Here is a 26,897-nt window from a genome sequence, read left to right as displayed (position 1 = left end):
GTCAAATGCCTCTCCCCAACACTAAGTAATTGTTCTCTCCAGGTACACAGGAAAATAAAGGATTTTCTGAGACTAAGAGAAAGCACTCTCTAGCCTTGGAACAGTTAAAAACTAATTTTCTAAAATGTGCATCGGATAGAAACATGAACCACAAATTGCCACTCAGCAAGTACATTTTCTTACTCTGGTATTGTCAAGGATTTTGTTTTCTTCTTTTCAGCTCATGTAAATTTTGTGTCTCATACCAAATCCTACTGTTGTTTTCTTTCCCAATGTTTTTGCAACATGATCTCTGTGTTTTGCAGCTTAAACCACTATTGTGGTCTGCCTCCCCTTCATTCTCGCATCATACTCTTCATTATCCCACTGTTTTCCTGTAGCTAACTTAATCCCTAGAAGTATAACTAATGCAAAAAACCCCACCCTTTTATGTCTATGTATGCTACCATGAACTTTATCCTTTATGATGAAAGAAAGTATAAACAGTTTAAAGGGATCTCAGAGTTTAAAGATGATTTGGAAATAATTAACTCTATGCAATAAGAAGAGAAGAATTTTGAAGTGACTGGTTGAAATGAAAGCCAAGCTGGGCATTCTAGAGCAATGTGAAAATTAAAATCCATGAGCTATAAAATTTAAGAACCCAACAACTTTAAACCTGAACACAGTCATAGTCTTACTTTAATGGCCATGGCATCAGCTTCTTCTGCATTTTCCGTTGGTTTTTCGTAAGTCTTCCCAATTTTGGCAACAAAGTCCTTTACAGTTTCACATAATATTCTTCAGATAAAAAAAGGAGAGGGAAGAAATTAAATGAAATAAAATAGGTATGTTTTGAATATTAAATTCTTATGGCAATTTATTTTTATGTACACTGGTATAAATAATTCTTTTCGGAAACTGAACTCCATGATCATACTTGCAAATCAGATGACACTCTTTTTGATAGCTTCCAAAATTGAAGTGATAAGCTTTAAAATAAGAACCCTCTCACTTAAGCCTTGGCATACATTGTATTTTAGCCTCTTACCTAAAATTAACCTGACTTATTTTATCCACTCCTTTGCTTGTACGCTTTCCCTACAAGAGACCTTAGCAAACTTGCATTCAATTTGGTAACTTCAAACACAGTCATGCAAATTCCCATGCAAAGTTGGAGCTTAAAAGCCATGGAGAAAATCTACTGACTTTAAGGGAGCACTTCTTAGATGAAAGCACATGGCCACATACATCCCCATTGCACAGCTCATGCTTTTGAACTAACCCTGAAGCTTATCTGTGCAAACTACAGTGGCTGCAATGAATTTTTACTGCGTAAAGCAGAAAAAGACTTGGTTCTTGTTACCTGCACTGCAGACAGACAGCAAACTTACTAATGAAGTGCCGATAATTGCTTAGTACTGTTCTTTTGGTTGACATTTTTCTGACAGAAATTAAACAGATTTAACACGGTACAGAACAAATTTAGAATCTGGAGTTAATAATATCCTGCAGTTTTATCTTCTACATATGCTATGTATAGTTTAAAAATGAAATTTTGTTAACTTGCTTTTACAAGAAAAAAAAAGATGTAATGGTATTCAGATGTATTTTAAAAGATTCCGTGACTAGTCTTTTGCATATTGCAAAACATAAGATGTTTTTTCATAGAGAAGGTATACACAGAACAGTTCTGACTTCAGATTATGTCCATGATTTGCCAAAGTTCTCTCATTTCAAGATGTTTCAATTTGGGGAAAATATCCCATTAATATTGTAGATAAGTATTGATTGAACTGATAAAGACTGGAATACAACAAAGCTACCTAAGCTAAATTTCTGCTACACACTGATGAAATTGTTTGTCCTCTAAACATATGCATTACAACATATAGCCAGAAGGAATGCAGTGTGAAGCAGATCACATCTTTGCATTATTTAGTTTCATGTTTAAGCCATGCATTGATTTGGAATGATATAACACCATTTTATATAGATAATGTGCGATTATTATTTTAATTTAGAATGAAGGCATCCATTACAACTGTACCATCTAAAAATTTTGCAGAAAAGAAATCCACTCTAAAATATATAAATCTAGATATATTAAGCCAAGCCAGCTGGCCATCCATAAGAAAATCAGGCTTAGACAGAATGCTATTACGGTGATGATATTACATGGGGAATTTATCCCCTACATAGTACATAAAACTAATTGACTCACTTGGCAGATGATATGACAACTGAATGCTGATCAGAATTGAGAATTTTTGCAAGATGAGCAGCAACTGAATCCTCATAAGCAGATATCTGAAAACAGAAAGAAAAGAGACTTCATTCCAGCAGTTTAACACCAAGTAGTGGGTTTGAACACCTCAAAAATAGCAGGATTTCCATTTCAGATCTAATACAAGACCAAGTATCTGGCAACAAAGATTTTATGTGCATACTGCATTTTATGTACTAGATTTTAAATATTCAAAGTTGGACTGCATCTGAGAACTTGCTCCACAGTTCTTTTCCTACTGTAGAGAAAACATTATTTCTAGGTTAAAATCAGTCTGTGAGGCAGAAAATAATTTACCTTCTCAGATTTATAACAACCTATAGTATTATAATCTCTTTTATTTCTAAGATGAGTAAAGCTCTCTTCAAATAAATTGCTCAATAAGAAAAAGAATAAATTTAAAGTTTGCAGTTATGATCTGGAATTTTCACTTTACTGTCAGGTGGGCTCTCATGGGCAGGGGGTACCTCACAAACCACAACTGACAAAGGCTGCCAAACTTGTATAATGTTATCAAAACCAACCCTCAAGGAGAAAACCATTTAGGGCTTAGCCTTTACAAGAACATTAAAAATTACAAATTAAAAAATACTAACGAAAATATTTGGACTGGATCAAAATGAATCCTCACACACCATATCATCTCAAAATAGCTGAGTCCAATTTTAAAAGAAAATTCTAACAAAAGTCCAAGTCCAAAGCTAAAAATAAATGCAGTTCTGACAGCTGCCTTTAAGAATCTCTTGAAATCTTTTACCATGCTTTTTTTATTTTGGACAGACAGATATATCACTTCAGTTTTTTCTCCTAAAACCCAGCCTTCATTGTAGGACTCTGACATTGAATCAGTTCTCATTTCAAAGGAGAAAACAAAATATAAACACCTGATCTGTAAGAATTAACTACACTTTTTCAAACATCAGTACAAAATTTCTGGAAATCAAGTGGAATTAGTCTCCTGAAACTGCAGGAGGAAGGAAGGGAAAAATGAAAAAACTGAAATAAGTACTTCCATTTGCTTTGCAAACTGTGGTACAATCCAACACCTACTATGAGGTTAATTTTTTTTTTCTGAAATAGCTTAACTCAGTAAACAATGTAAAAACCCCATTAAAATAGAGATTGAACAGGATACTCAAAAGCAAACAGTTTTGTCCAACTCAAGTAATGACAGGTATTATAGCCTACAGAATACATTTTCTAAAAAGAAGTTTTATATGAGCAAGCAGTTCCTTCCATTTTCAGAAGGGGCTAAAAAAAGTTTCAAAGCCAGAAATAACTAGAACAAAATGATGATGAAGACACACTTGAAAATTTTAACTGTCTTGAAAAATTAGGGGCGATAAAGCCTTGATCTGCATTGCTGACATCAGAAGCAGAGCTGTGTGCAAAGCAACCCCCTTAAAAATCTCAGCCTCTTTGCATCTCTTTATCCAGCAATCCATCAAAGGTTATAACCTCCTTGCCAATTAAAAGAGCCTGAATAATTAAATTGTTCAAGAGACTGCTGATTAATTATGGCTTCTCAAGTACTTTTGAGCTACAGTTGATATGCATTAACTTTCTCGGGAATATATTATTTTCTCCTTTTCAGTCAAACTTTTCATGTCAATTAATTTGATTAAAGCATCTCCCTCTCTCAAAATTGAAACCTCATCAGCTAGTACAAGCAAAATTCTAGTCTGGAAGACAGACTAAGCTTTTCTTTGATGAAGCTTAGGATTTTGAGCTCTCTTGAAGAACAAAGAGAAAGCTGGGTGATATCACCTGATCAAACTCAAGCTGCAAAATCTTCTGTCTTTAGGAATACAGCCCTTGCCTCCAAAATGCTGGGGGCTTTTTTTCAATGCTTAATCCAAACTCAACTTAGCAGACATTTGCTTTTATATATTCAAAAAATACCTTATTTTTCAAATAATTATGTATATTATCATAGTATATATATTATTATACTATAATATAGCACTTATATTACTATATAAAAAATTCTATATAATATAGAATAACATAAGAATTATCTAAAATATATAGTATTATTATATTAGATAATAATGTGACACTAGATTACATTCTTGTCTAACATGATACATAAATAAGCTTTCTCATACATATTAAAATATACATAAACATGCAGGAAGAAATTTTTCAGAAAGCTTTGCTGCGGACTCCTTTTCTTCATTCCTTCTAGGCAAATAATACAGAACTGGAAACATTACTTGCTTGAGGTTTACAGCAAGAAAAGGCCTTCAGTTAGAAGACCTCAAAACACCTATTTTTCACACAAATGCTTCAATTATGGCTACTGACATCCCAGAAGTGCCAAGTTAAGTACACAAAACAACAAAACAAAAGTAAAAGTGCACCTGGCACTCCTCTGACTCTTCTGAAGTTGCAGGAAGAATAGAAGGCTTTGCTGGTAATTTCAGTTCATATGACATTATACTCCACCTGAAAGAAACATAAATTTCCAGACTGTTAGTTTTACATTCTCTCTACTGTATTAACAAAAAGAAAATTAATTGTCACACCAAAGAATAGCTATGTATAAAAAAAAAAAGCAGCTTAATTTGTAGTTGTAAACTATATTGGGTGAACTAACTGAGATTAAAGGTAATTATTTGTTTTATTGCTCAGATTATTTTTAGTGATTTGATTATCAGTCTCATTTGTGAAAAAATCATGGGACATTCAGTATAGGCAATAAAGATTTTCTGGAACAAAAACATTCACATTACAAAAGAATTTGTGCAAACATGCTACAGAAGTCAAAGGAAACTAGACATCTTCCTAAAGAAAAATCTTTAAGGTGACATTAGAGTTCCATCTCAACTAGAGGAGGCAGCATGAAAAAGCAAATGATGAAGTGTCTTCCTTGACATATATATATATTTTTTTGTCTGGTACAGGACAGCACTTGACAGCACAGATAGTATGAAACCACTAATAGCAACAACATCTTTCAAAGTCTGCTGAAAAGAACACGTAATCACTGCAGATGGGCCTTGGGAGCAAGTCCACTGAAATTAGACCAAAAAATGAAACAGAGGATTTTTTCACTACAGAAAAAGGGAAACATGATTTAATCTACAAGCTGTTCAGAATCTGAGGATCAGTAACAAGCATTTCTCTACATACTTTGCAGTAAAGCTATCAAGTAGTCTGCAGAACAGCTTAAAATAAAAAAGGCTTTTTTCTCTACTTCATAAAAATAACCTAAAGTAAAATCCCTTATGATGACATTCAAGTGTTTTGTAACTAGAGCAAGAACAGAAACACTCATGAGAGAAAGGAATAGCATAAGAAATACTCCTCTCAAAAGCAGTGCTAGACTTACACTGGAACAACATGACCATCATCATGTCTGATTTTTATTTTTTTTTTTAAATAGGGATTGCTGCTTTCCTTTATGGATGAAAATAACATGAAACAAGGAGTGGGAAGATCTCATTTTTTTGACAAAGAGAAAGCCTCAAACAGAAGTATTAGTCATGGATCCAATTAGCCCAGCATCTTGTCAACAGCTGATGCCTCAGGAAAGGGTGAAAGCACACAAGGTGAGTTTTCCCCACATCCAAGGACAGAGAGCTCAATTGTTTTCTAAATAAAGATGCTACCATTAATGGTGTCTAATAAGCATGCATAGAGTCCATAAAATTGCTCAAATCAGTTTTGAACAGACACCATTTCTTAATGATCACATCTTCTTGTAACAGGCAGTTATGCAGTTCCTTCAACCATGCAATGTGCATATCTGCTGTCAACTTTTGAACATGTTTGGACAGCACACTTCCCAGTTCCATCAACCATTCATCCCTCTGACTCTTTAGCTTAAAAAGCAGGCTAAAGAGCTGTTCCAATTACAACTGCAGCTTCCTTCATGATTGAGACCTGCACTCAAAAACCAAACCCACCGAACACCAAGTCTCCAAGATGGATTTTAGGCCATCAGAAACCCAAATAAATACAATTTAAACCTCATTCTAAGTGATGTATAAGCACATTTAGTTTTACCTGTCTAACATTTTTGTGCTGGCTCGTTCAAGCTTTTCCAAAATTTGAGGAAGCTGTGTATCATCATCACAGGATCCTCCCCAACCAAGGACACGAGCAAGGTCATTTCCAGTACCAAGAGGTAACACTCCCAACTGACACTGAAACACAACACAGGAACAAATCTACTATTGAAAACTAGAAAGAAAATACAAGTGGTTACAATAACACAACACAGGAACAAATCTACTATTGAAAACTAGAAAGAAAATACAAGTGGCATGTTATTTCAACCAACAAATGTTACTTTCATAGATGATGTCTGAAGCTTGAAAGTCAAATTGTGCTATTCTGCTACAATTCATCCTGTTTACAACCATGAAAACCTTTATTAAACAGTAACTATTGAGTTTACCCCATACACAGAGATACAACAAATAACCAAGTCAAGGAAAAGGTAAGCACACAAAATTAAGCCTAGTCAGTCTAGGAGAGGAAAGTAAATATGTACACTTGCCTGCTTGTGCAAGCTGAGCTTATCAATTTCTGACAAGACCCAACCCACGCTTCCATCGCCACCACACACAAGGATCCTGAAGTTGTCAAACTTCTGAAATAATCGTAAACTGCAGAGAAAATGCAGAGCTAGTTACATCCATTAGCAAGAGAGCAGTGACATTCATTAGCAATTGTTAAAATAAAATATTATGCACAGCATTTTTATGATCCTTTTATTGTTGTGGGATATGGGGATACAACCATCTACCTAATTAACCTATCTGCAGCCCATCTGTCACTGTGTATTCCACTTATATTGAAATTTCTGATAAATAACATGCCAAGTTATTCTTTAAAAAAATCCCTTGATATTGTTTTCAGGATTTTATAAATCCAATTTTATCGATTTTATTAATATTTTTTAAAAAATTAAAAATTAAGTGACAAAATTGAAACTGCTCCACGCTTCTCACTTCAGCCAGAAACATAATGCACCACTGGGGATTTTTCACAAGAAAAGGTAAAGACAGAATGATAGGATGTGCTCCACAATACAAGTGGGCTTTTGTCAGCAGGGGGCTAACTACATGTAAGGACCATTGAGAGCAATTCTCAAACATAAGGTGATCACAAAAATACAAGAAAAAATAATACAAGTATTTCATGAAATATCCTTAAAGCCATATGCTGCTTTGCTACCTATTGGTCTTCCTCCTGTTCTCTGACTTTTAACACCTCCAGAATATAACATTTGGACAGTACAGAAAAGAAGGACAAGAGAGACAGAAAATGCAGAAAGCTGAGACACAGAAGAAACAGGAATGAGATGTGAAGAAACAGCCAAGAGGTAAAAACAGCAGGGACTTTAAAAACAAATAAATAATAAAAATAAAAAATTGGAAATATGAACTCTTAAAATACTAAAACCAAAGATATTTATTTTTAATGCATGTTATTTTCCAGAATATGAATAATTTCTGAACCATTTCTGAAAGGAAACATTTTTGAAGCATTTATATGTTTTCTAGAGAAAATAATGTCACTTGAATACGATGGGCACATACCTATTCAGAACAAAAGAAGCAGATATTTAAGAGGAAAAAATGTTGGTACCAGAGCGATTTATCTTATCCTGAGACAAAGGAGAAAACCCCTAGAAATACACTGTCTCATAGAATGCATCTCTGCTTTTTAGATCAGCTAGAAAGAAAGAAGTGCGACCTGATGGAATAACTGCTAAGTTATTCCTCTCCTTGGAAACTCTGGGAGAGCTACTTAGAGAACCCAACATGAACTGCAATTTCTGTGCAAAATCAAAGTGAGCCACCTCAACCATGCTAGAGCTATATGTAGGAAGAGAACTTGCAAACATGTTTTTCAGACTGTCTCCTTTCAAAGACTGTCTAAGCAATTAAGACAAATGTTACATGTCATTATAATGACACATACAAAATGCTAGCTAAAAGTGACTTAGATTCAGCTCAAATTATCAGGGTTATAATGAAAAGAATATTACAATTCAAAAAGTTACGATATGACATGTCCATAACACACAGTACCAATTATTATAATCCACAGCTGTAATCAATTATATTTGTACTATTTATGCACTGCTTGAATTGAATTTTTGTGGATTTGTTTCATCTACTTTTTATCATTAAATATAATTCTTTGTCTTCAAGAGTACAAAAATTAGTGCTTCTAATTGCTGTAACTGAAACTATTAGGCCATTTAACCACATCACTATATCTGAGTGTGAATTGAGTTAGGTTGAGTTGAGTTATTTCTGTTAGTACTAACAGAAATATAGGCACAAATTAATCTTCATGAATGTGCAAAGATGCTTGAGTTGTGGCTACCACTGTGCAAATTCCAACACTATCTCTCCAATGATCAGTCCTTAGATTCTGGGGAGAAATGCCTGGTGATTTTAATTGTGTTCTTGCTCCAAATTCTGTGGGATAGTAATTTTCTTGACTATTTGCATATGTTGCATAAACCATATTTTGGATATGGCTTTCATATGAAAAATTTTTCATGTACTTGTTCATTACCCACTGCAGACCCCTTCTGCTGACATTTGTCTTCAGAATTTTAAAAGATACAGAGCACATTTGGACAATAGTTTTATTCCACAGCTACATACAAAAAGGTCAGAGGAATATCAGAATTATGCATGTGAAATGGAAGAAAAGCACCTGGTCAACTGTGCATAGTGCCAAAATCAAAGTTCCTGTGAGACAGGAAAACATCTGAACATTTATAACAGTTTTGAGCCTTACCAGATTACAGAAGTCAAAGCTAGCCAACAGCTTTTGGTTTTGAATTTTCAAGCTTTTCTAGAAGGAAAATGTTATCCTACAACCCCTTCAAGCACAGGAATTTATTTTGAAATTTTGCTGTCTCTTAGATTTTAATTAAGAAGTCAGAGTAGATATTGGTGGTATAATTATAGCAACAAGGGGATATAACACTATAAAAAACAAGGGGAACATAACACTACACTTTGCACCTAATTCCCTTGTGGAAAGTCTTGCTCGAGATTTCCAAGGTCATTACCCTAAGTGAGGTCCTCCATTCATTAAATCGAAGACCTGAGCTGGATTTAACGACTGTTTGAATCGACGAAGAAACTTTACTCCCTGATTGTCTCCACTCTTTGAGTTAACAAAAACTAAAAGAGGACTGGCACAGGATGGCGGGCATGTGGCTTTCCAGAAACCTGTAAACATAGTTAGAAAGAATGAAATAAATAAGGTTTCCTAATATGAACAACACAAAAAGAAATCATGGGAAAGAGGAAGATAGGGATGAAGGACAAAAGGAGTACATTTTATCATGCATAATGTAAATGCTAAACTGAGTATTAGTCCTGCAAGGAAAACATAATTGCACCAAGATTTACTAGCCTTTTTTTTTTCTTTTGGTTCTGGTATTTTCAGTGCCTAGATTTAGTAAAATCCTGAAGACAATAGCTTAATTATTTTTCAACTGCTATTAACCTTTTAGAATACTTCTTATATCTCATCTTCACAGATTATCACATAATTGACCATATATTTTAGTTACAAGTGTTTGGTTTTCAATCTTTTGCTTTAATTTTACTTGGTTGAAGTGGATCATTCATGTCTGTTTGAACTTTTTAAGAGCACTCACAGATTTTAAAAGTTACTTGTACTCAGTTCCTCCCAGGAGGAGAAACTTCGTGTAAGAGCCTTTTTTCAGACTGAGGTTACACTATAAAATATAACAGAATCACTGAACAACAGAAGACCTTCAGCTGTGTTTCAAAGCTTATTAAAGACAGTGCAGGTCTTAACTAATTACAGCATCCCCTCTACAAAGTCCTTAGTCAGAAGCACTAATGTGACACTGTTGTTGCTAACATGACCATCCATGGAGGTAATGGTTTCCCAGCAACACTTCAAAATCAGACATCACATGTATAGGTTTTGACATTTGTCTCCAGCAGTATTAAAATAATTATGTTGTTTTCAGTTACTAAAAAAAATACTAAAGCTACAAATAAAAAATTTCATTAAGGGATGCTAATTTAATTCCACATTATAATAATGTCTAATTTCAAGTAAGGTTTGATTAATTAATTTAAATACCAAGAAAACTAACTTCACATATTGAACAATCTTCCTGGCATGAGTAATAAATGACAGCATGATGTCTAAGACACCACAAACCAAATAAATAGAGTGAATATCTATCTACAGCATACAAATAACTTTTACTAACTTCATGTAAAAAAATTCATTGAACCCCATTCAAGTTGTTGGTCTACTTTGCCATCAACACAAACTATAAAATTAAAGCAGTTAAGATTTTGTGGTATTTCCTTTTTAAATCCACTCTCTGCCTTGAAGTGCAGTCTCCCACTGTTGATGTGTCTCTATCCTGAACCACCAAAAAGCATCTCTGAGTTTTGAGCATTTTCTGGGTTTTTATCTGTGCACTGCAGGATTTTTACGCAGCTTGTATTTTAAAAAAATAAATTAGAGAAGCTACGGAAGCAATTCCTCTCTTAAGCCTGGTAAAGTTGTTGGATCTGAGCTGTTCAGCTAGCTTATCTCTGCATAACGCAAAATTACCCAAAATTTGAGAACTCACAGAAGGAGTGGTATATGCCAGGCAGGCATCAGCCCACTTCATCTGAGGACTCCGATCATTCACTCGAAATGTTTGTAAGGGTCATAAGTAAAATGGCAGAAAATTTCTGCTGGGGCAACTTTAAAAAACATGACAATATAATAATTCTCTAAAAATCTACACAGAAAATTATACTTCTCTCTAAATTTGCAGAGTGCATTCACCTGCTCAGCAGAAGGATTTTTAGCCTTGTTAATTTGCATGGATCTCAACAGGCACTGGAAGTCCAGAGGTACCACTGAACACACTACAGTACTACGTACCATCAGAGTCTATACTGTTTAGTGCTGTTGGAGGGATGATCGATACCTTACATTGGCCAAGTGGACATTTTCGAGGATACAGATCTTTACAGGCCGTGTGAACCTACAAAAGAAACAAAAAATTGTTTTCTTTCAGCAGAATTTTGAGGTGAAAATACAACTGATACTATGTTATCTATGTAGCAAAAATGGACTCATATATAGCATATAGGCATGGAGGGAAAAGGAGTGAACTTAGGGAAAAAACCCAAATGTTCAACCACAGAGCCTTGTCACTATTTCAAGAAAACATTATTTTGGAGAACTTCATATTCAGCTTCCCCTATAGCAGATAAGAATTATCCTTTCAATGGAATCACTTGCCCCATCCAGACCAGACCTATCTCCCAAAGTTGGGCCCAATAAACTCCATATTGTAAAGGTCTCTTCCACAGATATTGGAAAGAAGGGCACATGCAGAGGTGGCTGCATTTCACCTAAATTTCAAGCCAGCTCTGGAGATGCCAATCATTTCCTGCTGCTCACGCACAGAGCTTTGGACACTCATATGCCATAAGCTTCAACAATATATAAACTTTTGACTCGCATAAGAAACACATCTTTTTAGACAAGTTGATAAAATTAAGAGAAAACTATATATTAGGGAAAGAGTGAGTTAGAGAATTTCAATCAGCAACCTACAGATTGCCCTGAAGAAGAGAAAGTCAAGATTTTGCAGTAATAAACAAGTTACTACATTAATATTAATAGATATTAATATAACATATTACTAAAATATTAATAGGGCAATAGCTACAATAAAAAATACAAGAAAGTAACATATGATTATTAGGTGTAACAAGCAGGCATCTGGACATTCAGTTTACAGCTAGAAGTAAGCAGAGAAAACACATTGGATACCTATTAAAGAAAAGCTGCATCTGTGGGTGTATTAAGAATTAACTGTGCAAGTAGGACAGTCATCAGAAGTTCCGAATGCTTGAGAGACCTGAGTTTGCAGAAGCTGCCTGCTGCTATTTAATCCAAATGCTGTTTGTGAAATGACAAAACAAAAATAATGGCAAGAAATAAAGCTGTCAAACTGCGAGATGCTTGGATGTGGTTCAGCGCACCTACCATAGCTTTACACCAAAGGCACTTCCAATCTTGCAGGCGTAGAACACTGCCACAAGTCTTGTCGCAGACAGCGCATTTGGCACTGACGGGCAGGTTTCCCTCTAACCACTGGTGAGGCATAGCTATCTGTGGAGAAGGAGTCGTTAGAGTTAAATACCCAGAAAGAGAAATTAAAGGCTTTTGTCTCTCAAATATAGGTGGATTCAAACTATTTCTCACAGCTGTACCCTTTCATCAAAGAAGCAAGTATGCTGGTCAGCCAGGATAAGGGATACTGATGCTCAGAGGGCAACAGCGATGAATGGACCACTCCACATGCTAGGAAGAAAACATGACACCTGAAGAAAGGAGACATGTCTCATTCATGGCAGTGACTAACCATAACACAACGGGGCAGTTAAGTCCAGAGACTCCATCATACAAACAAGTTCCCACTCGGTTATGCTGACTACATGACATAAACCAATAAAAAATACCTAAAATTCATAAAAATAGGCAGAACAGCAGAATTCCTCTGTCATTTCACTTACCCACTCACCATGGCTGGTTAAGTCACAGCTCTATAAAGCAGTCCCAAATGCAGTGCAAACCTTTACTCAGTGCACTCTTTGTCCCATTAATACCATGGGCAACTCAGGACACTCAGGTGTTCAACTTAGTACCAGCCTTCTAGGAAGAAGCTTCACACCCGTAGTTCATACACAGCTGTGTTTGCAAAAATAGTCCATTTATCACAATCAACCTCACAAAAGCTTTTTTTGTTTCTCCTGCTATTGTTGAAATTCCTGCTTTCCTCGCCAAAACCCCTCCCAATTCAGTGAATTCCAAACGGGCCTCCTGGGGAATTGCTCCAGGTAAAGAGGACAAAAAATAGATTGCCAAAAGAGCATGATAACAGTGTAAAAAACCACCTGTGCTTAAGAGCAGTAGGAACTTCTGGGAGCAATTCTCCAGCTGCAGAGTTTCTCCACATGTGGCCTTTAAAACCTTGTAATACATCTGCAATCTAGTGCTCACAGTTGTAGACTTGTCTTGTGACTTAGGAATACTTCTTTTGCTCTAAATACCATGTTAATCCTTGAACAGTGTTCAGGGAAATAGCCACCTGCCATTAATTTCAATGGGTCACATGGCAATATTTCTGTGGTTGGGCTTTTTTTTTCCCTAAAAAAGAAACAGCTTTGGAAAATAATGTAAATATGAATAGTACTTACACCATCTTCATCTTCAATGATATCTTTTCCAATTGAGGCTAATGTAGTCCATTTGCAGTTATTTGTTGCTCGGACAGCACATCTTTTATGTGCTTTAAACTTACACACTGCAAGACACAGATAAACATATATATCCTGTCTTATTTCCTGTATTTCAGTGATACACACCTTTTAAAAATTTAAACACAGACATCCCATAAAATAGCCAAGTTCATGTCACTTAGTGTTGCATACATGGCACAAAACAACTAAAAGAACAATTTAAAAGAGAAAGTTCATAATCACTCCAGCTTTAACTCTCTAAACCGGGTTTAACTGCTTAGCTGTAGCCCATGCTAAGTGTGCCCTGAAATCCACATCAGTCCCCATTTTTTCAGGCGCAAGGTACAATATATGGGTAACTATGGGTTTGCCTTTTCCAATCCTCCAGCAACATGACTCAGATGTCTGACTTAAATTTTCAGGAAGTCGGAGAGAGAGTTTTACAAAAGTATTTCAAATCTGTTTCTCTGCCCAAAAGATGCCTTTGGGGAACCATGCTGGGCCTATTTTTCTCAAAACATGAGAAAGTGAAGGGTTTACATGGTGATATTTTTATTCAGGATACTGGGGATTACAAAATTTTCCATGAGCCTATATCAAATCAGGAAGAACCTTACTTTTTACTGCATTTTTTATTAAAAATCTGCTAATTGGAATACCCAGCACAAGTGTGTAGCTAAGCAGACATTCTGACAACTTAATAACTATTTGAATTTTGTTCAACTCAATTAATATGCCTAGGTAATGATACCATATTAGACCAAACAGACTGATGCACCCAAACTGTTGGTATTTCTTCTACTGGAAGTGCATGATGTAATTCTATTTAGAGTGCATTATATAAATTATTTTGGCAAAGACCATTAAAGGTTTATGAGAACTAGCCAAAAGATCAGAAGTAGTAGCCTCTGTTCAAACAAATATTTGACAGGAAATTATCGAGGCTTTGGCCCATTGCTTATCTACCATTAAAAAACATTAAGCCATGGTACAAAATGTCTTGTGAATAATAAATTTCCCATTTTAATTCCACTGATCCATTGCCAGATCAATTTAAAAAGTGAATTGGGACTATGTAAGCAACATCTGAGTTTGAGAGCAAACCTCACTTCTGGGAGATGTGTGAAAGTGCTCAGCTCTCACTTTGTTATTTTCTAGAAAGAAAGAGAAGGAAAGAAAACAAAGTTTCATTGCTTTTACAGGAACTCTCCCAGTCATTTCAAAAAGTAGAATTCATATAATCATAGAATTATTTGGGTTGAAAGAGACATTTAAAGATCATTTAGTTCCAACCCCCCTGCTATGAAGTGGGACTTCTTTTACTAAACCAGGTTGCTCAGAGCTCCATCCAGCCTGGCCTTGAACACTTTCAGGGATGGAGAGTTCACAACTTCTCTGGGTAATCAGTGTCTCACCATCATCAGAGTAAAGAATTTTTTCCTGCTATCTAATCTCAACCCACTCTCAGTTTGAAGCCATTTCCCCCTGTCCTGTCCCTACTTGTCATTGTAAAAAGTCTCTCTCCATCTTTCTTGCAGGCTCCCTCCAGGTACTGGAAGGCTGCAAGTACATCACCCCAAAGCCTTCTTTTTTCAGGCTGAACAATCCCAACTCTCTCAGCCTTTCCTCACTGGAGAGGTGCTCCAGCCCTCTGATATCTCCATGGTCCTCCTACGGACTCACTCAAATAGGTCAATGACCCCCAATCTAAGAAAGGCATGCACCTACTGGAGCAAGACCAGCACAGACTCAAAGCATGCAAATATCCCATAGCTGACAACTAACAGGGTAGACTCACTTTTTCTAAACAACTCAGCATCACTCTCTGTGTTTGCCAACCTAAGCTGGTTCCAATCATCTAATGAAGCCAGTCCTCACAGAAGCACAGAAATAAAGGCTGTATTTTCAAGTGATGGACCATGAGCAGTTTTCACCATTTGAATGTTTCAGAGAAGACATGCCACTGAATTCAGCTCCCTACTCATAAATGATAAGCCTTTGATCTTGCTTTGCCACACAGATCAAAATACAACAAATCAGGGATGAGGGGAATAGAAAATTACAAACTACAAAGTAATAGGATGTACAAACCCTACTGAGATATGGTTGAACTTGATCTTAGGAACCCTGTATTCAGCTTCTTTCTCAACAAGACAGGAAGAAAATCAATCCCAGGCTCTGAAGAACTGCAGGAAGCCACTCTATAGATGGCAAGTGACAGGTAATGTTTGCTTTTTAAGTATTTGAAATAACCTACCAACCAAATCTCAGCTCAGACTGAGTCACACCCCCTGCAACCTCAGTATCATGAGGTTATGTTAAAACCTCATAACCAACATAACTAACAAGTTATGTTAGTCTGAACATTAAATACCACCAGCAACAATAACCTTAAGACACAGATGTAACTTGCAAGCAAAGAAAGGAAAATTTTAATCAAGCCTCAATATTAGTTACCACTATGACCTAACTTCTTTTGTCTCAGATTACACTGAATCCCATTCATGAATCTGTCTGATATCTGAAATCTTTTGGAAAACATGGAGACAGATGGCTAGACATCAACTGCCATTACTTCACCAATAAAAGCTAAAATACGAGAAAAGTCCAGTTACTCAGGAAACCTAACACTGCAATATAGTTTGTGAATGCAGGTGTGCAGTCGTTGGTTGTATACACTTTTAGAGAACAGGACCCTCAGTCACTGCATGCTATGAATTGTTCTCAACAGTATGGGGTTGCGCCATGCTATGCTTCATAATAATTTTCAACAGGTATTTGCCTTATTGACTGAAAGCTAATGTAATACTGCTTTTTAGCCATCAATATTAATTTCTCATCAATATTAATTTTCAATTTTTAAAAATGTTGTTGTTGTTACACCCAGTAATACTACTACTACTACAATGAAGACTTTCTGGCAATACTGTATATCTTCAAAGCATCAGGGACTTCAGAACAGCTCCAACTGATTTTTGCAGTTATAGGAAACAGCACTTCTGTGATACAAGTTGCAGCTTAAGAATAATGCACAATTACTGATTTAATCAAAAATCTTATTTAAATGTTTTCCCCAGCATCACAGAAGGGTACATGTGATATAAAGTCACAGAATAGTTTTCTACTACTCTTTCATTCTTTAACAACAAACATCCCTTCCCTTTTTTGCTGCCTCATTCACTATTCACTCTCCAGACTGTGCAGAGAATGTGGTAAAAGTATCAGAGACAATGACTGTGCAAGTAGTGCCTGTACAATTCCCTGGGCAATGGGTAAGAACAACAGGGTTTTGTGGACAAAACCCCACAATCATAATGGAAAAAGACAAAGTGCACAAAGTGCATTTGCAGAGGTAATTTAATCCCAGTATTTTCTTACTGATTGACTTCATCATCCTAAAGTGTTCTCACAACATTGTTCATTTGTCACAGGAGAATGCAGTTTAAGAGAGAGGTTTCTCGCACTTATTAGCTTTACTTGATATTCTACAATCAAGATTCATGATAAACAAAATGCTACATGAAAAAAATAAATTTCTGAGACTAATCATAAAGGCAGTGATCCACTGGCAATGACTTAGATAGAAATGCAGTATTGGTAAAGAGTAACTGAGGTTAAGAGAGCTCTGGAAGAGTTTCTGTAGATAATGATATATCCTTCTTTAAGCTTCTTTGCCTAAACATTCCATACTGAAGCTAAAGTCTGAGGAGCATAAAAACCAAAACCATTTCTTGGTTGAGCTAGTTTGGAATAGTTTCTAAAGCAAGGTGCAGAGATCATAATTACTCTGTCCTAGTAAAGACTGGATGAACAATGCAGAGATCAGTCTTTTAGCCAGAGCAACACAACACACAGACAATATTGGAAAAGTAGCTTATCTTTTGAGAAGACACAAAAGAAAGAACCTGTGGGAAGAACAGCACTGAATCTCAAAGGAGAGTCTGATTAATTTTTCTTAGAAGTCAATTGTTTGTTGAGCAGCAGCAAGAACAAAGTCTGGTTTGTTATAACTTACATCTTCAGATTGATATACTTATCAGTTCTTTCACTTCTAAAAAGGTGCAAGTTCACACTAGTCTTTTACCTAGCAAAGACATTGATACACCATCTTTTTCTACACTGGTTTCCACAAGACTTAGGGTATCTTCAGGGTGGCCTGCAATTAATTTGGCCAACCTTTGCCAAAGGCTACTGGGATAGAAGGTGCTCTGAAGAAAAAAGTCACTCATCATCTCCAAAAGAAACACAGGTTGATTTGTGGTCAGACATAAAAAACCCAGTTGTGCAGGGCTGCTGGAAAACAGCAATTTTAAGAGAATAAAATATTACAGGACAACTGAACTTTCAAAAAGTGCAAGATATCAGCAATTGGGTTTATTTTTACCTATAGTTCAGAGTCAAGAATCAGACCCCAAAGACTCTAAGCTACTTTCAAGACAACTTGGTGTGCCAGTAGCCCAAACCACTAACAGGAGGAGGAGCTCAGTTATCTCTTGAAAGAGCTTCTCATGCTTTTCAATAGAAGGCATAATAGAGTAGCCTGGGATCAATGACCACACAAATAATTGAATTTAGTATAGATATAAATGGATTCCCAGTATAAAGCAGTGCTGGAGGTTTGATAAGCCAGGCATGAATATTTAAACAGGTTTTTAAAATTATGTAATGGGGAAAAGCAGCACAGAACAAGTCTGGGGAATTTTAAGACTCCAAACTTCCCAGATTGTCCTCTCAAATCAAATAGACTGCGAATACAGGTAAGTTAAAGAAAAAAATAGATGATTAAATGCATTAGAAGTGTGCACAGCAGAAGCAAGTATCAAACAAAAATGCAGTTTTTAGGAGAAGAAATTAAGGATAATGGATTTTAACATGTATACATAATTACAGAGAAAGCATAAAATACCAGAGTAAAACAGTCAAATGATTTAGATTAGATATATAACTAAAGATCTTATTTTAGTTAAAAAAGGAAGAAAATAGATATAAAATGTATTTTATTTTATTAAAAAAAAAGAAGAAAATAGATATAAAATAGAAGCTAAGAAGTATGAGGAGAAAAGCATTAACAGACAAAAGAATATCACAGTATTTACATATAAAACATTCTAGGTCATACACGATTATGAAATGTGGAACAGTAAAAGGAAATCCAAATCACTTTCACAAGCTAATTGTAAAAACTGTCATCAGAACTGTGGATAAACGTAGCATTAGTTTGTCATAAATTATACAGAAAGGTGACAAACTCCAAACCTGGAAATTATGGGAACTTCCCTAATGTAAAGTTAATGCCAACACTCTGTATATTAAAAACATATTTAGATGCAAAATTAGACACTGAAAAGTCTAATAAAATGGTGATCTACAGACATTAACACTGATAATCTTACAGTAGTAATTCTTGCTAAACAGCCTTTTTAAAAATAGCTATAATACTAACTTAGGAATAGATAAATGCTTTATGAAAGTCCTTTCCTTTGCCTGTGCAAATATAACTGTATTTGTACACAGAGGCAATACAACTGCATTTTAGTTAAGCACATGATACTTCCATCTGCCAATATCAGGCATTGGGAATGCCATAATTGCCTTTAAACTGTCCAAAGGACTTACACACAGAGGAAAACATACGCCAGAGAAGCTAGAAGTAACCAAGCTACTTCTAATTTCTACAAAACGGATTTGTCCTGTTCCTTGGCAACTGCACCATTAGCTACATTAAAAGCATGGACAATTCAGGACAGTGGGTTAATGTTTCCTTTGTAAGATTTCCTTAATACATGTTATCATCCTCAAGTATTGTAACAACATCAATAACAGAAATGCATTTGCAGTTGGGTTACATACATCCAAAGAAATCAAATTATGAGTGGAGTAACTGTAACTCTTTCCTGGGCAGTCAGCTATTTTAGTAATTAAATATCTCTATGTTTCATATATCTCATAAGGTCACACGATGCTTTATTTTTTGCTGGTTCCTAACACAAGCAGACTTGTCACCACTTTTCCACAGAACTTGCAGGAAAAAATAAATAAGCTGTTTCAGGTATATTATAATTATTTTGTTCATTAAATATTATTTATTCAGCTAAATGCTGAAGACTTAGCCATATTTCCTTTTTCTTTGTGCTGGATTTCCCCCGTTGAACCATCAAATGCAGTCAACTACATCTCTAGTCCCTCACAGCATGAGAGAATTTTTAAAGCAGTAAATCACTGTGTTCTGCAGGATCAGGCTGCAGCAATGGAGCGAATAAGAATTGGGGGGGAAGGGTCATAATACTTTGTTCAATGTTAAGAATGTTTTTAGATTTGGGGCAGAAAATACCATCATGATTTTTTTTTTTTTTCTGAGAAGTGCTGATTCTGCAAACCAGTCAGACTATTTTGTTCCACACTTTTGATGCACAAATCAAATAAATCCTATCTCTTCTTGCAAACCCTCTCCCCTTTACACTCCAAACTGATTGCTGCAACAGAAAGAAGTGCTCTATTGAAAAAGGCACCTGGAACAGCAGGAAGGTGAGGCAGATCATTCAGTCCCTCTGCCCAGAGGAGGGTCACTCTCATGTTAAGTTTTCTCCCTTTAGGCTCTTTTGTTACTCATTATTGTCAGGATCATTACTCATACCGAACTTGCAGCCATCTGTCTACACACACAGCATGATAACCAAGGGGAAGCATTATTTTACCTTCACAAGACAGGCCGTGAGAAGTGACTCCAGAGAGGCTCTCTCTGCACACGTTACAGAAGGTAGGTCGGGCGTGGGAGCAGGCGTACCAGTTATGCATCCCTGAGAAATGTTCCACATTAAACTGTGCGGTCTAGTAAAGGAGAAGTTAAGACAAATTTGCAAGTACAGAACACAGCTACGGTGACTGACATTACTCATGGTTCCGTATTACGGGGGACAACAGTGAAACGCTCACCAAAAGGATTTTCCAAAGGGTATTTAGCCTGCTCTCCCTCCAAAATTCTAAACCAAAGTGTGATAATCAGCTCATATTTTGCTAATGAAGTTCTCAACATGAAGCTTCACTCTGACATTAGACACACTTTTCACACTAAGGAGGGTGAATACTCCAGTTCTGTGTCCTGTAGCTTGATTTGTTGAGCTAGAACAGGTTGCACCAAGAGGGATGTCAGCTTACCTCATAGTGTTCTCTGGACTGAACAGACTTCAGAGAGCTTATCCAGTCCTCCATTTCTTTTCTGTTCTCAGCACACAATATTAGCCTCCTAAATGGAGTGATTATCTGAAAAAGACAACACATCCTGATTAATCCAGATAGAAAAAATCATGATAGACGATGATATTTAATATACTCTTCCCTGTGAGATGGTGCAAAAGGATGACATGCCCTACAAGGCAAGATACTAAACAGTTAAAAATATTTTCTTTAATGCCCTACCAACAACAAAAGAGTTTGCTTTTCCTTGTACAGTTCCCAAGATTCAAATCAGGCTTTGGTACAGGTCTCTGAAATCTACATTGATCATTACCCCTTCTCAGCTCCTCATGCACTGAGATTTAAACGCTCAAATGGCAGGCACTGAAATGCTAAAACAACCATTCTGGAAATTACTAATTGACTAAGACTGCAATCCTATTTCATAACTGCATCATAGCAACTGCAAGGTCCATTCCAATTGCTAAAGACAAAAGCATATCAAAATCAAAAGCCGGGAAGTCTTAAACAATCACAAAAGCTGTCATCTTATTTCATTATCTTGTATATTGACAATAGATTTACACAAATTTATACACACAAAAATTTAAAACAGCACTTTTTATATCCAACTCTATCAACCCAGTGTAAGAATACATACAAGTCTTTATAAAAAGGCACAGAGAACAAAAGCAAACAGTTGAAATCATATCCTACTAAGACAATTGAATGAATTCCTGGAACAAGTTGATGTTGGTCATCTGGAGTAGGATTCTAAAAATCCGAAAATACTATACTAAGGAGGTTCAGAGTAAAAGCTGCACTCCCCTCTCCCTAAACAGTAGAAAAATAATCAAAATAACAGGAAGGCAGCAGAAACTATATCAGCTAACTCCCACTGAAATTATTTTGAGCACTGCATTAAAATAAACAAAGCAGTTACTTAAATGGAAAATAATTTAAAACAAGTACAAGAAAATAAAGAAAGTTATTTGTTTTCTTGTAGAAAGTCTGAAAAATAAAATGAAATTCTTTATCAGTACTATGTGATATAGTGATTAATCTATCACATAGTATGTACCACCAACACTTGCAAATTACTTAAATAAAGGACCCCCCCAAAAATGATAATTCTGAGTATTTTAAATGCTACAAGCTAGACATTACAACATTTGCACTATATTAGTAAACACTTATCTACAACTGCAGTTACTTACCCAATCCCTGCTGTAAATTTTCTCTAGCCTTGATTTGTCCAATCTACTCCTTCATTAAACTGAGCTGCACTTTAACATATCTCAGAGGCGACGTAACTGAAGTGCAGCAGGCTGCAAGTCACATGGAGGGGAGGCAAAAACCCTCTTGGCTTGCCTCTTTTTTTTTCTTTTCTTTTTTTTTTTTTTTTAATGTACTCACTTCACATGGAAGGGAATAGTTTCTTTGTTTTCTGCTTCCTTCAGTCTTGCTTAAGCTATTTAATAAGGTTTATTAGTAGCTCTCCATCGCTTTTCCTAAAGAACAGTTTATGCAAAGAGCAATGCTTCTCTCCTTAGTTTGGAGCCAAACAGATGCTTTATTATTTCAAAATGTTTTCCTAGGCCAGGTCATCCAATGAAGCCAAGAAAAGTCAGTAGATCATAATATAACCCTGGCTCCAACAACAATCAGCATTCTGATTTTTCTGAAATTTCCAGGTTTCAGTGGATACAGAAATTTTATTTGGGCAAATACAAGCCACAGATTATTTCTTCTTATATAGCACCAGATTATAATATAGATTAAATAATGATAAATCCACCCAAGACTCAGCACGTTACATCCATCCTTCTGCCACAGTCATTACTGATTCTAACCAGTAACCAGACATTGTAAAATGCCACTAAGCAACAACAGATGCATTTATTGCTGAAAACTCCTGACTAATCTTGATCTTTTCAATATTTATATATATTACTACTGTCTTCAATACTACTTGTCACAGAAATCCACTGTGCATCCCTCCACCCTCTCCCCCAAAAATTAAGGCCCTGGTCCAGTTGTTCACACCCATTACCTGGTGGTAATGAAGACACTCTTTGGTATCCAAAGTTTTGGCAGGGGAGGGGTAAATATGACAGAGGACCAGAACAGCAGCTATAAGTAACTGAGGTGGGACACCAAACTTCATCTCAAAATGCACTGCACAACCATTTTTTGGCAATCGAATCACATCACCAAATACTGCTAATCGATGCATGTAAACATATCAGAAATTCATATATTCCACCTTCTTACAAAAATCAGAGTGCAAAAAACTTAATAAAGTTCATAGCATTGCAACAGTCTAACAACTCAATAGGATACTATCAATCACATGAATCAATTATATTATAGGATCAATTATTATTAGTGCTACAAAAATAAATTTGGAAGCTGGAAGACTTACATATCTGTAAGTACAATAAAACAACATATTCTCTTTAATTTACATATTTGCAAAAACAAACTTCAAAAAGGTACCTGGTAACAAAAAAAGACAAAATGCATTGTATGCAAGAAGTATGAACAATGCTTGGAATTTTTCAAGTAACATAAAATAAAATAGGAACTAAGAAGCCCATTTGGCTTCTCATCCATTTCAATGTACAAAATCATGGAGAAAATGTACTCTCATTATTTTTTAGACATTTCAAGTAACGTAAGAACTCAGGGAACCAAGGAAACTGTTAGCCAACAACAAGAAGTGTTTTTCCCTAAATGCAAAGCATTCTTTAAACTTGAAAAGTATTCCCAAAGGAGGCTGAGGAGATGAAAAGCAAAAATGTCCAAAAAGGCATTTGAAATATGCATCAGAAATAAATGTACCATATATAATAAAAGATAATACCTGAAATCTTCAACTTCTCAGGTCCTCAAAAATCCAATGAGTCAATGCTGAGAAGTGACTCAAGCGTAAGAATCACTGTATATGCTCTGATGTTTCTACTTCATTCTTTAGTATCTGCTACTATTATTATTATACTTTGATCCAACATGGTTTTAAGAGTTTTACACTACTCACTATAGCTTTTCTTGTTTATCCTAAATTGAGATTGACTTCTTATTTGCATTTACACAGAGGGCATGCTTTCTTCTGAATGATTACACAACGCCACGATTAACTAAGTGGGATGTTTGAAGCATTCATTAAAGACAGCTGAACCTGTATACAGACATAATCAAAACAATTTTCCTGCCATGTAAATTTGAATTTAACTAGTAGTCTTATCTCATTGCATGCATCCATATTCTACTGACCCAAGTTAGCATCTTTTCTTCATCTACATATTACATTTTTGATCTTCACTGCTCCAAATACTACTATTTGTATATCATTCTGAATATGCTGAATTTTTGACAGACAAGAAGAGAGAAAGAGAGAGAGAGAGAGAGAGAAAGAGAGAGAGAGAGAGAAAGAGGGAGAGAAAGAGAAAAAGAGAGAGAGAAAGAGAAGCTCTATAATACAATGCAAAGGAAGTGTTACAGGAACCACTGGAAGACCACTGAGGTAACATAAGAATAAGAAAAGTCTTAAGTGTTGAAGGAACCCAGGTGCCAATAGTTCACATGCTTACAAAACAGGAGACAAATCACAAAAGATGAAGACAGTCAAAAGGTCTTAAAAAATAAATAAGATTACAGTCCTTTGAAAATTTTCACCATGCCAAGTAGCCATGAAGTCTTTGCTGATTTTGGAAAAGAGACTTACCAAGAGCAGATACTGCAGTATGTTGGAAAGTAATAAAATAGAGGTAGTTGGAATAAAAAACAATTTTAATACAGTAGGCATTGGGAAAGAGTGAGCATATACAGTCTTAAAAGTTGAAGACAACCAACGCAAACCCTAAAAAATCCCAGGAAATAAAGAATGTCTGAATGGGAAGTAAAACTACCCATTACTGCAATAATGTTCCTGTTCTGTTCAGAAATGTAGGGGGATTTTTTTGAGTGGGGAATGAAGGAGAGAGCAAGAGATCACTGTTCACTCTGCTATATAGGTCTTGCCTAAATTAGGATTTTCACACAAACACTACAATAATTCGGCTTCTAAAAATATACATATATATATATATTTACATACACATCTTGAAATTACTTGGATCGCATCTCTGCAGTCAAATTTGGGGCCACTACTGCAACTTTTCTTTCAGACAACACTTATTAGGAACAAGATTAATATCTTGAAAGGAAATAAAACTGTCATCAAATTCAGAGTAAATTTGAAAGTCCTTTCTTCTCTGAGTGGGAATAACCTAACCAGTAACATTCTATATGCTTTCAGCCCAGTGGGTTTAGACTTACAATCTATAAAATAAAATCAGAGAGTTTGATTAAAGCCTATTGCCTAATTTTTAACCTATTTTTTTACTATGAGCTATACATAAGAAAATACAGTTCCCAAAGCTTGTGGCTCCATTTCTGGCTTCTCTTACTAATCCAAAACGCAGACAGAGTGTTTGCTAATCAAGAGAACAGTGTTCTATACCTAAGTAGCAACAAAGCAGCTATTGTAAAGCACTCTGCTTCCTGCAACATATTTGCATCAAGGCACCTTCTGCCACTCTGAACTATTATCAGGCATTACACTAATAGCACTTTGTATGGCTGATCTTGAATTAAATTACTAATGTAGAAATATCACTTAGTATGCAAAAGGGGTAGGGAAATGGTTTTCATGTTCTCTGGACAGATACTTTTAAAATATCTTTCTGGAAACAATGAAGAGAGGATGACACAGAGAGAGCACCCCAACTCTCATCTTAGGGACCATATTCAATGCCTGGGGCAGGAGTGTAACATTAAATGCTTCCTAACGTGTCTGCGCTTATAGAGGTTGGCAAATACTAGGATAACGTGCACTGCCTCCTTTGCTTTTTGTCTGCCCCTCCATGTCCCTGTCCTTGTGCAGGTGGGTCTGTATGAGTGTGGCAGGTGAATGCACCTCATCAATGCTGGAATCAGACTGCTGGGGTCATTGATGCTTCCACACCTTCCAGAACTTGTCTGCAAAAATCACAGTGCTAACAGTTGGACATCTTTCTAGAGTATTCATAATTTCTTGGATGCTAAATGAATTATAACAGTACTGTCACTGCCAAAGATGTAGTTAGTTGGTGCTTTATAGCGAACCATCACTGTTATTTTTCATGATGAGTCAAGCCAGACAAAAGTCTAAATTACAAAGACAGGGGAGGAGTTAAAAGCAAGGCGGGTAATAAATGGTTATTATATTTGCCTGAGTACAATACAGAATTTATAATCAGAACAATTAGCTCTGTCTTCTCCACTAAAACGTTGCCTCCCTCTTTTTCCTGGCCTTCTCCTATTTCACTGTTCCCAAGCTCACTAATATTGATGTAATGTGTGGTTTTGGCTCCCACAGTAAAATCTCTTAAGAAGAAAAAGAAAAGGCTTAGTCTCACACAACGTCTCCTGCACCAGTACAACACCAGAACAGAAAGACAGGACAAAAATGGTTACATCATTGAAAAAGGCAGAGACCTAATTCTGCAGTAGAATCCAGCCTGGGTAATTTAGGTGGCTTATCTTGCACCACATTGAGCAAAAATGAAGGAGCATCTCCCAGAATACAATCAGGCACATGGACAAGAAAGCAGCTGGGAATAGTCAACATGGATTCATTCACCAAAGAGAAGCCACATTTCATCAACCTGTGATGAAACAACTGGGCTAGCAGATGAGGACACAAAGGTGGATATCGTTCACCTTGCCTTCAGTAAGGCTTTCAGCACTATCACTTGTTGTGGAGGGAGGCCAGTCCTCCGAAAGGCTTCCCCCTTGGAGGTCTGTTCCCTAAGATAAGACAAAACTACTTAGTCATGGTGACTAAACTGTGGACCCCTTCCTGCTTCGGGACCCCATGTTATCTCCTTGTAAACTATTGGTCATTTTACCTTAGTCTTAAACTATTGGTCCTTTCCCCAGTTCTGCCCTTCCCTATAAAAACCCATGCTTTTGCCCAGTTAAGGGGAGGTGACCGTCACTGGCCCCCTTCACTGAAGCCTGCCAATAAAGGACTCTGTGGAATGCTGCACGGCCTCCTGTTTCTCATCCACACATCAGCTGGGGCAACCATTGAACTGAGCTGAGCTGATAGCTATAGAGCTGGAATCATATCCAAAAGAGCTGACCACTTG

General features: G+C 36.2%; 1 protein-coding gene across 3 annotated transcripts in view; it reads right to left on the bottom strand.

Annotated features, from left to right (window-relative positions):
* DGKH (diacylglycerol kinase eta) overlaps window positions 1–26,897 on the bottom strand; it is a 155,506-nt gene that overhangs the window by 32,157 nt on the left and 96,452 nt on the right. For 2 of the 3 annotated variants that reach the window (XM_058828046.1, XM_058828055.1), the window contains exons 5-15: window positions 20,704–20,808; window positions 20,244–20,376; window positions 13,507–13,613; window positions 12,293–12,418; window positions 11,177–11,279; window positions 9,315–9,477; window positions 6,774–6,882; window positions 6,278–6,417; window positions 4,630–4,714; window positions 2,204–2,289; window positions 681–780 (exon numbers count right to left, since the gene is read on the bottom strand). In XM_058828046.1, the coding sequence (XP_058684029.1) occupies window positions 681–780; window positions 2,204–2,289; window positions 4,630–4,714; window positions 6,278–6,417; window positions 6,774–6,882; window positions 9,315–9,477; window positions 11,177–11,279; window positions 12,293–12,418; window positions 13,507–13,613; window positions 20,244–20,376; window positions 20,704–20,808 (1,257 nt within the window). Of the gene's footprint in view, window positions 1–680; window positions 781–2,203; window positions 2,290–4,629; window positions 4,715–6,277; window positions 6,418–6,773; window positions 6,883–9,314; window positions 9,478–11,176; window positions 11,280–12,292; window positions 12,419–13,506; window positions 13,614–20,243; window positions 20,377–20,703; window positions 20,809–26,897 lie in introns of those variants that run through there. The other variant, XM_058828062.1, reaches the window with a different exon arrangement.

The sequence above is a fragment of the Poecile atricapillus genome, chromosome 1 (genome assembly GCF_030490865.1).
Source record: "Poecile atricapillus isolate bPoeAtr1 chromosome 1, bPoeAtr1.hap1, whole genome shotgun sequence".
In the NCBI taxonomy this organism is placed as follows: Eukaryota; Metazoa; Chordata; class Aves; order Passeriformes; family Paridae; genus Poecile; species Poecile atricapillus.
The sequence above is the reverse complement of the archived record's forward strand: the minus strand, read 5'-3'. Positions and strand labels throughout refer to the sequence as shown.